Source organism: Aspergillus mulundensis (assembly GCF_003369625.1).
Source record: "Aspergillus mulundensis strain DSM 5745 chromosome Unknown scaffold_6, whole genome shotgun sequence".
Taxonomy (NCBI): domain Eukaryota; kingdom Fungi; phylum Ascomycota; class Eurotiomycetes; order Eurotiales; family Aspergillaceae; genus Aspergillus; species Aspergillus mulundensis.
In genome coordinates, this window is record NW_020797894.1 from 2378989 (window position 1) to 2394389 (window position 15401).

The following is a 15401-nucleotide window of genomic DNA, read 5'->3' on the forward strand; positions in this document are numbered from 1 at the left end:
CAAACAAAATTCAGTACCGTCTTAGATACCTAATACCTGACATACTTGATGGCGAAGAAAATCGGGAACTGCTTCTCTGTTTCAACCACCAGTTGGCTTTATCCGTGGTCCCGTCTGCCTAGGTACAGACATTCGCATCTTTTTGCCTTCGACAAGACTCTTTATCTTGAGGCTGAGGCCCAGCGGATTCCATATACCTATCACTTTGCTCAAAGCCTCGCCTGAGCCTGCCATATTTCAAAAGGCAGAGCCACCTGATTGCCATTAGCGCTTACCTTGTACATTAGCCTGCTATATAGATCGCTTCGGGTACCCGTGCACCTATCGTCGTATATATGTCAGCTGGAGGCCAGTAAATCCCCAAACGCAGGCCTTCTTTTCCTCCAAGTATCCATATTTCACACCCCATTCCAACATGTCCTCCTTCTCATCCACATGGTCCTCCATCGTCACCCGCTACCCCCCAGCAGCCATCGAAGTAACCGGCAGCGCCCTCCTCCAACTAACCATTCTCCTATCCTACTTCCTCAAATCCTTCTACTCACGACCAACCGCCAGAGCCGCACTCCTGCGCTGTCTCCCCCTAGCCATCACAAACATCTGCCTGGCAACCACATCCCACGCCAGCTTCCTCTACACCGTCTCCCGGATCCGCGGCGTCCCATTCACCCAGACATCCCTCAGCACGGTATCCAGCACAATGCCCACCTGGACGCAATTATTAAGTGGATTCGCACAGGGAGCCCTCTACTTCGATATCGTATTCTACGTCCTGCACTACGCTTTGCATACGGGCTTCCTCTACCGCCGCATCCATAGCGTGCATCACCGCTTCGTGGAGAGTGTGTCGCTGGCTGCGTACTACAGCCACCCCGTGGAATTCGTGCTGGTCAACTTTGGCAGCGCGGTGCTGCTTTCGGCGTGCATGCGCGCGCATGTCCTGAGTCAGTTTGCCATGGGTGCGTTGTCGCAGGTCATTGCGTTTCATATACATGAGCAGGGGGAGATACCCTGGCTGCTTGTTTCGCATGATGCGCATCATTTGAAGCCGTGGACGAATTTGGGTTCTGTTGGGCTGATGGATGGGTTGTTTGGGACGCTGGGGAGGTAGTGGTGGCTTCTGGTGGTTGGGTTGGAGTTGCTTGCATATACTCTGTAGGGGTTCGTGAATGAGATTTATGAGATTTATGAGATTTGGGTTTTTTACGGGGATGGAATATTCCTGCGTCTGGATTACATCGTAACTGTTTGATAGGGAAGACCACGGTTAGATTACACGCCTTACAAAGAGGTAGAGCTAAACACGCGAAAGTAGGAGAAAGATCAAGCATTGGCATTCTGTTTCCTTCTTGCGGTAGAAATTTATACAAACGGCCACAGCCTACTCCTCCCTCCAACTAACCCTCCCACTACGGAACTGGCTGATCAAACCAATCGGCAAGAGTCCAGGCTCAACAACATTAAACCCGCCAAACAAGTCCACAATCTCAGGCCCATAGAGCTGCGCAACCCACTTCCAGTACGGGGTCATGGAGCTCCAATTGCCCTTGATGCCAGACAAGCCGGACTGATCTTTCAGCTGGCCGAATCCCGCGGCGACGGCGCTAGTGGGGTCATGTTCAATGACCTGCTGGGATGGCCGGCGGAGGAGATTCCCGTAGACATGGAGCAGTTGGCCGCCGAAGTTGTAGTTGAGGAGTTCACGGTGGCGGGTATACTCTTCGAAGGACATGAAGGTGTCCACGTCGTCTGGCTTGAAGCCTTTATGCTGCGCGATGACGCGGTCTTTGTCCTTGGCTGCGTAGCGGCGTTTCAAGGTATCATACCAGTCCTTTTCGGCCTTGAAGAAACCGTCCATTATGGAGTCAGGGCTTTCCGTGACGGCGTCGCGGAGGCCGACGAGATTGATGAATGGGCTGGAGAGTTCCAGACCGCCGAGGTCGATGGGGAGGAAGAAGTATCCATCTGGGATAGAGGTGTTTCCGAAGCGGGACTGGATCGTCTCGCGCAGGAATGTGACTACGCTTTTGTCACCTTTGGCATTGGAGTTGGTCGGGCCGGACGAGAAGATCTCGCGCTGGATGCGCTCATGCGTTTGGAGCATCATGTCAACGTGTTCCTGGCCGAAGCAGTTGGCGGGCGTGCCGAAGTTGTAGGTGAAGAAGGTAGACGCGTAGGAATTCCATGCCTGAATCCAGCTGAAGATGCTCGCTTCTTTGTCTTTGAGTTGGTGTTTGAGCTCTGCTATGTGGGAGTCCACCGTCTCCTGGTCAATCTCAAAACGCCCTGATTTGGGGTTGAGATAGAGCATGCCCCATCGGATTTTACCTGTGGGCAGGGATTCAATCGTGCTAGCGGCACTGGTGCCGGAAGCGATATTTGCGCTGCCACTTTTTTCGGTGCTCAAGGTAAGACCCATTGCCTTGTTGAATTTCTGAACGACGTTCCACGCTGCAATGCTGGTCTCTTGGCCGCGAGACCAAAACCAGAGGTCATCGTTGACTCTCCACAACGACTCGCCGTTCGTTTCCTTATTAATCAGGAAATCGAGACAGAACAGGGTTGTCTCTCCGAAGACCTCACTCAAAATATGAGCGCCAGGCGTACCGCGACGACGCAGACGGGGTTCAGCGTTAGGCTCATCAGCAAACTTCAACGGGGCAGCCAAAAACCGCTCAAAAAAGTTGAGCCACTTTTCAGAGACGCCAAAGAAGCCGAGGACCGCAAGAATGGTTGGATGAGACAGGCTTGAATACAGTGATTCGTACTGGGTACGGAAGCATGTGATCTCGCCATATAGCCGTTTATTGATCGTAATATCTGCGCTGAGCAGAAGTAGAAGGTTTTGCTTCGCCTGCATCTGGTTCGTTGGTCGCATAATACTGTCCGGAAACGGTGCCAAGTAGGACTGGTCGGGGTCATAGTCATCATTGGGCATGTCGTCGTCGAATAAACCGAAGCCCATGTCCTCGTCGCTCTCGTCTGCCTCCTCATCATCGGAAGGGCAGCTCATGAACCTGGCGGCGGCAGGCGCTGGTGGAGCCATCTTCTTATGACGAACGCTGGAGGAGGCGACCCTGACCTGGGCCTCTTGTTCCCCCTCTTCCTCCTTTCTCACTTGCGTCACACCACTCATAAGCTGGGAAACAAAGTACGCACTCCGATGGATGGATTCTCTAACGATCTGCAAATTTGGGTTATCATCGCGCTGGTCGAGGAAGAACGCCCGCCGTTTCTTGTCGATAGCTGGGACAATTGACCGTGGAGAAGTCCACACGTTTTTCGTCCTGCGGAAGTCCCCGAAGATTTCTTTGAAGAATACAGACCACTTGACACCCAAGTACTGTAGAAAGATTGCCTGGATAAGGTCCTCGTGCATATGAACCTGGTACGAGCCGTTTACCTGCCTTCGCTGTTCGACGGTGACCTCCGGGCCCCATGACCAGGAGTGCAGTGCGGCGAGGCGCATGTTCAGAACATCGGCCAACTCGGCCAAGACAGTGCGGTCTTTCAAGAAGTCTCGCAGGACGGCGCGTTGCTTTTCGGTTGGAAGGTCTGAACTGATAAGGCCAGATATCACCCAGTCTAGAGTAGGGACGTCAAACTGAGACGAACTGGTTAGTCGAGTCTCAAAATTGGTGACCTTCTCGCGTAGTCTGTCTAGCGCTTTGACAACGGCTTTCGCGTTGTCGGCCGTTGTTTCTTCAGACAAGGTAGACGGATTGGCCGGGCTCGTGAAGAGATCGCTGAGAAAAGTCTTGACGGTGTCGGCCTCAATATCGACCGGGGTGAACACGAAGTCTTCCCACTGCTTTCTCGACTCTATCTTCTCAGAGCTCGCCACCTTTTCGAACCCTTCTGATTTGGACGCGTCCGACTTGGGATTTCTCTTGACTGACAACCACTCCATGGTGAGCTGGGCAAACAGCGTCGCGTACTCGTATTTCAGAGTCTGGACGTCGAGCACTCTCAGCAAAGAGCGGCGCCATCGCTCCAGGGTATCCTGCGAAATAGACGGATCGTATTGAGCTTGCTTTAGAAAGCGGTCTAGGCTCGAGAGCTCCGTGATCAGACGGCGGTCGCTATGTATGGGGTCCGCCACACGGCCGTCGTCTTTGACACGAACGTCGAAGCAGGTCTTAACTCCGTTGGATAGAACCCGAAGCTTCTCGGCTGGAGTGTCTTGAGCCTCCGCCTCTGCCAACGCATCGGCTTTGCGCTTCAAAAAGATCTGGCGCTTGTTGGAGAGCTCATCGAGTTTCGCATCTGTAATGTGCTGCAAAGTCTGCGAGTACTCTGTGTTCGAGGACATGGTCGGCTTGCGGGTCTTCGTATCGAATGGTGAAACACAGTGCGGTCGCGTCTGGTGAAATAGATGGCAGAGAACACAAGGACTGGGGCCAGCTATGGGAAGACCAGAGTTTAAATACCCTGTAGGTAGGAAAGTAGGCTCCGATATTGCTGCCTTGTAGATGGAGGAAGGCGCGATGCTGAGATGAAGCCGCGATCCGATTGGCTGCAGCGATGACTCAATGCGCACGATGGAGTCATAGACTCATAGTACAAACAAGATGCGCCGCTAGCAAGGGAACTAATCCTGCTCCGATAGGCAATGAGCTTCGTTTAGATTTGCGTTGATTTTCATTAGCACGTCAGTGGAGGAACTGAGTCAGTGATTGCGAATTGGCCAGGTTCTGGGTTACATCATGAACGGTCGTGTTTCGTTGTTCAACACCCAGCTGATTGGTTCAATGTTGCCCGGATAGTTGAGGAAAGAGTCGGTCATCTAAGACTGTTAGCATTGCGTTGTCGAGTAGAATGCGATAACCTACGATGAACTCCCAGTCACCCATGAACGGCGCCGTATTCGCAGACATCTGGTCCAGGGTCTCGGTACTACCACCAACCTGTCCCTGACCGGCTTTCTCCTCCATGAAAGCGAGACAGCGGTCTTCCGCTGCCTCTGCGGCTTGCAGAAGATACTCTGGGAGCCTACTCGCCTCGACGCCCTTCATGAGCCCCTCGATCTGGGCCGTTACGAGGCACGCCAGTAAGTAACCTTTGACATTAGTCTCGCCACATTCGATCATATTCCAAGAACGCTCTCTTGCATCGCACAGCAGGGAGAATAAATCGACACGGTACGGACTGGGTCCGAGGCTATCTTCGTCCTGAAGCTGGGTCTTGAGCTCCAGCGAGACAAACATGGTCGCGACCATCGAACCAGTGCGGAAGAAACCAAACCCGCATTCCACAAAGCGAGTTATATTACCTTTGTCCAATGCATCCTCGCCTCGAGCGGAGTTGATGATTGTTGAGGACGGGTAGATGGCGTACCACATCTTGAGAGCGCTCTCGATGGTGACCTTCCGGGAAAATGCGTACGCCGCTTCGCCTAGGGATTTTTCGAATAATGGCATATGCAGGCAGCACACGTAGTAGTGGATCATGAAGTCGAGAACACATGTCTCAAACTTCGAAGGAGATGGACCGCGGCTGGAATAGCCCCGGAGTGTCCTACAAACCGCTCTGTAGGATTCTCTCAGCTCTGCATCTAGCCGGAGAGTCCCTTCGTACGTGCCATATGAACCGAGGTCATTGAGGAACTTTGCGATAGCAAGGCGCTGTGGGTAGGTTCTTCTTAAGGCTCTGGCAATTGATGTCTGGGTATACTCATCGTCGGCCTTCGGTACCGGATCCTCGGTCATGAGTTGTTCGTCATCAAAATTTCCCGGGGCCGCGCAGTCGAAATCGTTAAGGGACAACAAAGGCGCTCCACCGGAGGAAATGCTCGACTGCAAGCATAGCTCTAGAATTGTGTTCCATAGTCTCCGCCGCATCTCAGCTGCAAGCGTCGACCTGGGTGGCAGAGCCGAGGGATCTCTATGAAGCCCCATGTGCAAGGCAGTCCGGAGAAGTGCGCCGGCAGATATCCAGGTCGAGTCGCCACCAACATTGATTATCTCTCGGGCCAGTGTCAGAAGTACCCTGCTCTGAAGAGCCTGCATGTTAAGTTGAGGTTTGAAGTCAGGGTCGGAGAGCCAGGTGTGTGCTTCATACACCCAGCGAACCGCGGACGGCCTCATGGAGAATCGTTCATCATACGTGATGGCTCCTAATGCGAGGACTAGTTTGAGCTGGACTGTGAATGCGGTGCTAGGTTGTGCATCGGACACCCACAGCGCGTCGTATTCGGTCTTGAACGTGGGCACGTGCAGGACTCGGAACGTCGTCTCGATGGTACGAAGGTAACAGTCAACCAGTTCGTCGGCAACGCCTTTCGGAGGCAGGTCTGAGGTTGGCGGCGTAGGCCATTGAGGCGTTCGTTGTGCTTTGATGGTCCTTGCCAGTTCTTTGCACCTTTTGATGCCAAAACCAACTTTAGAGGCCTTCCCCCGGATGAACGGCTCGATCATCTCAAAAACATCTCGAAACTGCGCCGGTTAGAAATGAAGATAAAGTACTCGCAGGAAGACTCGCCATTGATGCCCCCTGCGCCCAGTGACTCGAGCCAAAAAGGCGGCTTTTGTGTATCACCACGTTGCGACTGACGAATTGCGAATCATGGCCCATGCGGCTCTCGTGGTTGATGTGGAACGTCCCTGCTATCTCGGACGTGCTGGTTTCCATCCTGGAGCTCTGAGAGGGCGGCGGTGGTGGTCTCGTAGGCTCCGCGACCTTGGCCAATTGTTCTTCCAGCTGCCTAATCCTCGTCTTCATCGACTCCACCTCCGAAACCGAAGCGTGGCTTGCCTGGGACGACGAGCCTTTCGTGCTGGAGGGGATTGATCTTGACGCATAGCTTGGAAGGGACGCGACTGCGTCTGGAGGCAGCATTTGGCGATCGTTTGTGGCTTTGCAGAGATCCAGCTCGGCCGTCCGGCTAAATCCGAGATGCTGCTGCGGTCGGGGAAGAGCCTCGGCGTCGTAAACGCATGGTTCGGCTTTGGACTTGATGCAGTTGCTGCATGGACTTTCGCGATTGCATCTGATCTTACGTCTCCGACAGAGAGAGCATGATCTGTCCAGATTAGTGCTGTCCACGAAGCGTGCAACGGGCATACACTGCTGGCCGTCTTCGCCGTCGCTCGGGTCCCGGAGCGGCGATCATTTCGCTTGCGTTGTGGCCCAACTGCAATCGCAAAGCAAGAATCAATTGATCGATTGGCAGTCCCGGTGTCGATAATAGTCGACAGAGCAAATTTGGAGAAGAAAAAGAAGGAAGAAGATGACGGTCGTTTGTTGTGGAGAGAAGCTGCGTCTCTGGTCCGAATGGCCCGCCTTATCCCGCTCCGAGTCCGGTTTCCCCGAGTCCGAGCTTAACCCCGAATACCCCGAGGATACCCAATGACCATATAAGGATTCACTACATCGCCCATGATTCAGATTCAGTGCAGAACAATTAAATCTTTCCTCTACAGATATCTCTATCTGGCCCAGACTCTAGACACAATGTCGATCCCGAAAGAAGCAATCCACGACCCGGAAGCGTCATCTACCACCAAAATCCACCAAAACACAAGCAACGAGAAGGCACCAGACACCATCGAGGACAACTTCGGCCCTGCCCCAGATGGCGGACTCAAAGCATGGCTAGTTGCTGTCGGCGCATCATGCACCATATTCTCCACGCTCGGCTTTGCAAACTCCTTCGGCGTTCTCCAAGAATACTATGCCGTCCACCAGCTATCCCACGAGTCCACCGACAGCATCGCCTGGATCGGATCCTTGTCTGCCTTCCTTCAATTCGCAACCGGTGCATTTGCAGGCCCGCTGTTTGATCGCTACGGTGCATGGGTAGGTTTCCTGTTACATCATACATCTCTCTTTCCAAGCTTGTACTAACAGCTTCAGGTAATCCGTCCACCGGCCATTATTTACGTTTTCGCCTTGATGATGACAAGCCTCTGCACCAAGTACTGGCAGTTCATGCTTGCGCAGGGCGTCCTCGTCGGAATCTCAACGGGGATGCTGCAATTCCCAGCCATGGCCGCGGTCTCGCAGTACTTTGACAAGAAACGCGGTGCAGCATTGGGGCTCACCATCGCCGGGTCCTCGATTGGCGGCGTCGTCTTCCCAATTGCTCTGTCCAAGATGCTCAACTCATCCTCGCTGGGCTTCGGCTGGTCCATTCGCATCATTGCGTTCGTCATGCTCGTCCCAATGGCTATCTCCTGCCTTACCGTAACCGCGCGCCTCCCACCACGCACAACGGCCTTCTTCATCCCGGGTGCCTTGAAATCACCCCTTTTTGTCATCCTGATTATAGCAATGTTTTTTCAGCTTCTAGGCATGTTCAGCCCGATCTTCTTCATCCCGACGTACGCCGTCTCCCGGGGTATGGATGCAACGCTCGCCTCGTATCTCGCCGCCATCCTCAACGGCGCGTCGACATTCGGGCGCATCATCCCGGGCATCCTCGCAGACAAATTCGGTCGCCTCAACGCATTTGGAGTTGGTGGAATTGCGACCGGCGTCATTATCTGCTGCATGAATCAGGCAGAATCCAACGCCTCGCTCATTGTCTTCTCTGCCGTTTTCGGCTTCTGGTCCGGCACCGTCATCTCGGGTGGTAGTGCTGCGTTGACGACCGTGCCGAAGAACCCTCAGGAGCTGGGGACGTACCTTGGCATGGGCATTGCGCTTTGCGGGTGCGCCGTCTTGATCGGACCGCCGGTTAGTGGTGTGCTTGTTGACCATTATGGAGGGTTCTCTGAGCTGTCTATCTTCAGTGGGGTGATGTGTCTGGCAGGAGGGATTATTGCGTTGTTGAGCAAGACTGTTACGGAGCAGGGGCTATTTGGACGGATTTAACTGTGCTTTCTATGTTGATGTACTTGAGTAACAACTTCTCTACTCTGTCTACACTGATTGATAGATTCCTTACGGCCTCGTCTATGAAAAGTCGTTCTGCAACTCTAGCTAAAGATACCAAATGTGCGTCCAGCGCAATACAAGCCAATTGAAGCCGATCCTCCTATTCTCGCATGCGATTTCCACTCCTAACCACATCATCCATCTCAAACAACCCACAACGCCATCTCCAGCTATATACGCAAACATCCAAAGCTAACGAAATCTACCCCCTCCAAACCTTCGGCCCAGGCGGCGTATAATTCGTCGGCACCGGCCAGTAAATGTTAATCAGGATCCCAGGATCCGTCGGGTCATAAGCGCCAGGGAACGCAACCAGCGGCGCAGGATCCCCGTTCCCACCACCAGTGACGCTGACCTGCCCGCAAGAAAGATAGAACTGCGCACCGCCCTCCGTACCCGCCCCATGCAGCGCAATGTGCTCCACGCGCAGGAGGTAGTCGCCGTCGGGCAGGGACGCCGGGATCGTGAAGTTCACGGTTGTTGCGCCTACACGCCTCAATCAGCCTCCGACTGTTCTTCTTGAGTACTGGAAGGGAGAGTATGTGCTCACCGTTACTCGGCCATGTAAGTCCATTGTCGCCCACCGTCGGGAAGTCCTCGTAAATCTTAAACCAGACCTGGCCTTCACCCTCAAAGTCGCTAGCGTCGCCGGGCGCCTTGGCCATGTATGCGAGGAGCGGCCCAGGGTGGCCGATGCCGCTGCGCACCGTGAAGCCGATGTCTGAGCCCGCTGTGACGGGGAGGGTGTCGGTGTCGTTGCCCGCGGTACTGGCGTCCTTGTTGCAGCGGATGTCGAGGCTGCTTACGTCTTCGACGGGGCCGTTGCCGTAGGAGCCGGTCCAGTCGCGGACGTACTTCCAGTCGCCGGTTGGGGCGTTGTCTTGGATGAGGGCAGGGAAGACGTCTGGGGGGGTTAGGGGCTGTATTATGGGATAGGAATGAGGCACTTACAGTGGGCTGAGGCGGTTAGGGCCATCGAGGCCGTGGCGAGGAAAAGACCGGCTTTCATGGTGAAGATGAGAGCACTTTCCAGAAGCGCTTGAGAAGTAGAAATGAAGAGAAGAAAAGAATGTATGAGTATAGGAGAAGAATGCTTTGGATTCGAGGGTACTGGGGAAAATGTAGCGGATACTTATAGCCTCGCCGGAGAGAATCCCACCCTTTCTAAGCGCCGGGTCAAAGCCTAGCTGGAGCCAGATGGTTCATGTAGATTGGCGCCGATCGCTGTACCTGAATGCCGACAGCCAATGCATTCTGTCCAAGCAGCCGGGAGCAATGGCCCGTCTCCTATATCCGTGGTTCAATCTATCCGGAACTTTGTAGATGTTACATAGCGCCCGGATGGTCTAGTGGTAAGTTTTGTTAAATATCTTAGTCTAAAGTCCTGCACTCACTAGAAACAGGTATGATTCTCGCTTTGGGTCCACCCTCCTAGGGATTGCACCATTCGAGTCTACATTGCCCTGCTTGGTAGACCTACGGGTTGAATGCGAAGCCGTAACTGGATCTGGTAAACCCACCAGAACCCTCAAATGTGGAAACGAACCCAACCGTCGCGACATGTCCGAGTGCCTCCATGAAAGCGACTGGTTATCCAATCTCGCCTTTGAAATCGATAGGCTGGACTCTGACTCCCTGAAAAGTGAACTTACTCCTGGCGGCTACGGCAACGCTCCAATGCCGATCAAACAGGGTCCGCGCCAGATACATTGCAAGCCCACAATGCCAAGTGTCTGGCTCTTTAACTGCGGCCTGCCAATAATGAGCTTTATCTTGGCATGATGATGGAATCCGAATTCGATCTAATTCGTTATGTTGGAGTTTATGAATGGGCGCTGTGGCGGACAGCCCACTCGGCCCACCAGCAACGACCAGCTGCCGGAAAATCAACAGTACTGGATCTGGCCTAGCTAGGGTAGTAAATAAGAACGCCGTCTATTTTGACCTTGCCGATGTTCGTTTGCGGGGTAAGCCTGGAGTACCACCCTCCGCATCGAATCTGTTCTAGCGCAATCGGCCTCTACGACAACCATGCCATACCTGAATGGATCTTCGCGATTGCAACGTCTGCCCTCTTTGAACCTATTGGCTAACGTAATTGAAAACAGGTTCTGCGTCTGCCGTGATTATATCCGGTACTGTCGGAAGTATGAAAGTTTGTGCACTTTCAGTAACATCGCTATGACTACCAACCGGCAAGCTCGTATGATTGATCTCCGCAACAGCAATGCGGGGATTGCTTCATACAGTGCGGCCAAGGCGGGCGTCTCTCCGGGGTTCATAGTGCATTGGGACTAGAACGCCTTGATTTCCCGGGATACTGGATATAAGGTACCTCGAAGCTGCTCTTTTCATGATGGGACGGTCAGAGCACTCGTCGCACCCGCTATCCGACATGCGATTCTCCAGCTTTTTATCAATTGCCTTCCTGACAGGCAGCGCAATTGCCAGAAGAGGCTTCGTCACAACAAAAGGAAACAAGTTCCAGCTCGATGGGAGGGACTTCTACTTCGCCGGCAGCAATGCATACTACTTCCCTTTCAATAATGTATCTCCCTCCCACACACCTTCTCACCTTCTCACTCCCATTCAGTCGACCACCTAACAAACCTTCTCCACAGAACCAAACAGACGTCGAACTCGGCCTCTCCGCCGCAAAAGCCGCAGGCCTAAACGTCTTCCGCACCTGGGGCTTCAACGACAAGAACGTGACCTCCATCGACGGCGGGCTCCCCGACTACGGCGGCGAAGGCGCCGGCGCAACCGAGATCGTCTTCCAGTGGTGGGAGGACGGCAAGTCAACGATCGACCTCGAGCCATTCGATAAGGTCGTTAATGCGGCGGCGAAGACGGGGATCAAGCTTATTGTCGCGCTGACGAATAACTGGGCCGATTATGGCGGGATGGATGTTTATACGGTGAATCTGGGGGGGAGGTATCATGATGATGTATGTCAACGTCTTTTCTGGTAACTGAAGGAGAGGGTGTGCTGATGTTGTGAGAACAGTTCTACCGCCTCCCGAGGATCAAGAAGGCGTTCAAGCGCTACGTCAAGGAGATGGTCACCCGCTACCGCGACTCCCCCGTCATCATGGCCTGGGAACTCGCCAACGAGCCACGCTGCGGTGCAGACGGGGTGCGGAATCTGCCGCGGAGCGAAGACGGGTGTAATCCCGAGCTGCTAACATCGTGGATCGACGAAATGAGCACGTTCATCAAACGCCTTGATCCGCATCATCTGGTGACGTGGGGCGGGGAGGGCGGGTTCAACTACGACTCTGATGACTGGGCGTATAACGGGTCGGACGGGGGTGATTTTGAGGAGGAGCTGAAGCTGAAACATATTGATTTCGGGGTCTTTCATTCTTACCCGGATTGGTGGAGTAAGACTGTGCCTTGGACGGATCAGTGGATAAGGGACCATGCGAGGGCTGCGAGGAGGGTTGGGAAGCCGGTTGTGCATGAGGAATATGGTGCGTCCCTCTTTGTCTACCCCGTGCTCGTGCATACACCCTGTCCTGGATACTGATGTGGTGTGATGTAGGCTGGCTCACCCCCCAAGGCCGCCTGGATAATCTCGGGACGGTATCGAATATTACGCGCCTGGAAGCCGTCGGTGGCTGGCAGAAGATTAGCCTGAAGGAGAAGATGCCTGATATGTTTTGGCAGTATGGGTTCTCGGGGTATTCGTACGGGCGGAACCATGATGACGGGTTTACGATCTATCTGGATGAGTATGCTCCCTCCACGTTAGCTTCTCTGGCAGGAAGCTCATTGCTAACGTGTTGCTGCAGCGCTGAAGCAAAGGAGCTGGTTTACAAGCATGCGAAAGAGGTGAACAAGTTGAATCGGCGACAATAGAGCCTGGATGACATAGCATCCATAGCATAGCATTCAGATGTTAGGGCTGGCCGCGTTAACCCTATCCCTCACCCACCTCACCTCCTCCGCAATAACATCCGGACGTACAAGATGCACATTATGCCCGCAGTCTTCCAGTCTAACGAAACGCGTATTCGCCGACAGCCACAGCTGCTCCCCCTGTAACATCCCATCAATCCCATCCCACCGATCCAACAGCTCCCTAAACGCCCTCCTCTGCCCCTCCGTGCCATTCCCCGCAGCAACACCCTTCTCATAGATAGCCTCGTAGTCGCTGGCCGTGTTCGCCCGGATAACACTCAACGGCCGATTCCCCAACGCCTGCTTCTCAAATTGCTGTTTGCACTTCAGCGTCTCGCACACCTCGTGGAAACTGCCCGCTTCAACGGCTGCACCGTCCAAGCTCGCGATGATCTCCTTCGCGCGAACCCTCCATTCGTCAGCACTCAGTACCGTCTGGCTTCGTAACCCGGTAGCACGCGCGTAACTCAGAGTGCCCATCACAGCGCCGATGTTCTCATCCGGGACCTTGAAGAACTCGCTCGCGCGCTCGGTCGACGCGTCGACGAGCACCATGCCGACCACGCGCTCGGGGTGAAGATGCAGGAATTCCCGCGCTACGATCGCGCCGTAGGAGTGCGCGAGTAGGATCAGGGGTGTATTGATTCGGGCGTGTTCTAGGAGTGTACTGAGATCCCTTGCGGCGGTAACTGCCTGGCCCTGATACTGTGCAGTTGAGTCCGCTTTTACCGGGGAGGTCGTGCTGCGTCCGAGGCCGGAGCGGTTGTAGAGGAGGGTCCGTGTGAAGGGGCGCAGGAGACGCTCGACGGCGATGTAGGACGATGCGACGTCGCCGGCGCCGGGGAATATCATGACGAGGGGGTCGAACGGGTCAAGGGAGGGACCGGTGACCGTGTAGGAGAGGCTGTGTGTGCCGATTGAGACCACGGTAGCTGAGGTTGGAGTTGGACCTTGTGGTAGGGCGGTTGTTAACTCGGAGTCCATTGTAGCTCTTAGAGGTAGGGATCCTTCAGGCATATTCTTGTTTTTATATTCAGCCAGGCAGTTAAGAAGGCAATGGATCTCATCCAACGGGCGGGGTTCCTGTATTGCACTGGAGCTGAACAACGGGCTCTGTTCAAGCGGAGACTGATTGGTGAATGCAGCCTTGTGCTTTTGTTGCTGATGGCTTGGCTGTTTGGATTAGCCCAGGCCATGTTTCCCTATCCAATATCAGCGTATTGTTCCTAGTCTTGTTTTGTAGTTTGCAAGCATGTATGTCCGAGTGTTGTTTGTGCTACAGTTGAACCCGGGTTTGCAGCTGACCTTGATCCATTGTAGACAGAGCACAAGACTGGCAATGACATAAACTTATCATATTTAGGCTAAAAACAATACATCCGCTCCGCTCCAACTAAGCCATTGCCCCATTCACATAAAGAACCTGCCCTAAAACCCAACTACTATCCCTACTGCACAAGAAAAACAGCGCATTGGCAATCTCCTCCGGCTCGCCGATGCGGTTGAACGGGCTGAACCCCTCCACCATCTTGATCATTTGCTTGGACTTGCCGTTTAGGAAGAGCCCTGTTGTTGTTGGGCCCGGCGCGATGTAGTTAACCAGGATCCCGTTGCGCGCGAGGTCCTTGGCTATCACGCGCGTTATTTGTTTAACGGCTGCTTTGGCGGAGGCGTAGAGGAGGTATGTTGGGGCGATGCTTGAGAGGATTGTTACGCCTGTTGAGACGAGGATGATGCGCCCGCCGGGGGGGATGTGCTTTGCTGCTTTTTGTTGCGATGTTAATTAGCTCTTACTGGACTTGGTAAGAGTAACGTGCCTGTGCAAGAAAGTACGGCCCCTTGACCATTAGGTTGTAGGTAAAGTTAAAGTCCTTCTTGGTGGTGTGTTCGAGATCGCGCATGGGCAGGATGCCGGCGTTGGGGATAAGGATGTTGATTTTGCCGAACTTGGCGACGGTTGCTTTGACCAGGCGATTGATTTTTGGGAGTTTAGAGGCGTTGGCTTGCACGGCGAGGGCGCGGTTATTGCCGATTTTGTTAACTAGCTCGTTGGCGGAGAAGGCGTCGGTGTTGTAGTTAAGGACCAGGCTGGCGCCTTCGCTGGCCAGGCGCTTGGCGGTCGCTTTGCCGATGCTTTTGAAGGCGCCGGTGATAAGGACGACTTTTCCGGAGAGCGACATGATGATCTGATCTATAGACGTGGTGTTGAGGAAGAAGGGAGGGGAAAGTGTTATAAGCTGGACTTATGCCCGGTCTCCGCTTGGTTTACGCCCACCACCCGGACTTTCTTTGCTTCCTTTAACAAAAGAAAAGAATGTTAGCTTGCTGATGCGGGCTGCAGACGCCCTGCATGAGAGTCTCTGGATTAATGCCCCTTAGCTTGTCTCCCCTCCCACCGGTACCGGTATACCGACGACCACTCTTATCTCCGAGCGGCCACTCGTGACTTGAGTCGGTAACACCCGCGACATCTCTGCTCTATTTCCTCACTGAAGTCGGACTTTTATAGCTGGCGGTACTTGCCAGAGGAGTGTTATGAGCTCCATCCCATCCACCTGCCCCTCGCGTCCCTCTGCAGCGCCTGCAGCGCCTGCAGCGCCTGCAGCGCCTGCAGCGCCATG

At 54.0% G+C, this 15401-nt stretch overlaps 8 protein-coding genes across 8 annotated transcripts; 3 read left to right on the top strand and 5 right to left on the bottom strand.

The window, feature by feature from the left end:
- Nucleotides 1–415: 415 nt before the first annotated feature.
- DSM5745_06871 (uncharacterized protein) lies at nucleotides 416–996 on the top strand (the record flags this gene model as incomplete). Its single annotated transcript, XM_026748887.1, has 2 exons — nucleotides 416–760; nucleotides 820–996. 2 exons carry the CDS (start codon nucleotides 416–418, stop codon nucleotides 994–996), a joined length of 522 nt encoding a protein of 173 aa, XP_026603191.1.
- Nucleotides 997–1381: 385 nt separating this feature from the next.
- DSM5745_06872 (uncharacterized protein) lies at nucleotides 1382–4312 on the bottom strand (the record flags this gene model as incomplete). The annotated part of the gene is made up of 1 exon (XM_026748888.1): nucleotides 1382–4312. The coding sequence occupies one exon, from the start codon at nucleotides 4310–4312 to the stop codon at nucleotides 1382–1384; it is 2931 nt and encodes a 976-aa protein (XP_026603192.1).
- Nucleotides 4313–4699: 387 nt separating this feature from the next.
- Nucleotides 4700–7111, bottom strand: DSM5745_06873 (putative Zn(II)2Cys6 transcription factor; the record flags this gene model as incomplete). The annotated part of the gene is made up of 4 exons (XM_026748889.1): nucleotides 4700–4786; nucleotides 4833–6434; nucleotides 6553–7021; nucleotides 7065–7111. The coding sequence occupies 4 exons, from the start codon at nucleotides 7109–7111 to the stop codon at nucleotides 4700–4702; spliced, it is 2205 nt and encodes a 734-aa protein (XP_026603193.1).
- A 341-nt stretch (nucleotides 7112–7452) lies between these two features.
- Nucleotides 7453–8814, top strand: DSM5745_06874 (MCT family MFS transporter; the record flags this gene model as incomplete). Its single annotated transcript, XM_026748890.1, has 2 exons — nucleotides 7453–7797; nucleotides 7855–8814. The coding sequence occupies 2 exons, from the start codon at nucleotides 7453–7455 to the stop codon at nucleotides 8812–8814; spliced, it is 1305 nt and encodes a 434-aa protein (XP_026603194.1).
- Nucleotides 8815–9079: 265 nt separating this feature from the next.
- DSM5745_06875 (lytic polysaccharide monooxygenase auxiliary activity family 9 protein) lies at nucleotides 9080–9886 on the bottom strand (the record flags this gene model as incomplete). Its single annotated transcript, XM_026748891.1, has 3 exons — nucleotides 9080–9363; nucleotides 9428–9781; nucleotides 9829–9886. 3 exons carry the CDS (start codon nucleotides 9884–9886, stop codon nucleotides 9080–9082), a joined length of 696 nt encoding a protein of 231 aa, XP_026603195.1.
- Nucleotides 9887–11423: 1537 nt separating this feature from the next.
- On the top strand, nucleotides 11424–12738 carry DSM5745_06876 (glycoside hydrolase 5 family protein; the record flags this gene model as incomplete). The annotated part of the gene is made up of 4 exons (XM_026748892.1): nucleotides 11424–11825; nucleotides 11885–12350; nucleotides 12422–12611; nucleotides 12672–12738. 4 exons carry the CDS (start codon nucleotides 11424–11426, stop codon nucleotides 12736–12738), a joined length of 1125 nt encoding a protein of 374 aa, XP_026603196.1.
- Nucleotides 12739–12771: 33 nt separating this feature from the next.
- Nucleotides 12772–13797, bottom strand: DSM5745_06877 (alpha/beta fold hydrolase; the record flags this gene model as incomplete). The annotated part of the gene is made up of 1 exon (XM_026748893.1): nucleotides 12772–13797. The coding sequence occupies one exon, from the start codon at nucleotides 13795–13797 to the stop codon at nucleotides 12772–12774; it is 1026 nt and encodes a 341-aa protein (XP_026603197.1).
- Nucleotides 13798–14173: 376 nt separating this feature from the next.
- On the bottom strand, nucleotides 14174–14960 carry DSM5745_06878 (putative oxidoreductase, short-chain dehydrogenase/reductase family; the record flags this gene model as incomplete). Its single annotated transcript, XM_026748894.1, has 2 exons — nucleotides 14174–14541; nucleotides 14594–14960. The coding sequence occupies 2 exons, from the start codon at nucleotides 14958–14960 to the stop codon at nucleotides 14174–14176; spliced, it is 735 nt and encodes a 244-aa protein (XP_026603198.1).
- Nucleotides 14961–15401: the final 441 nt, after the last annotated feature.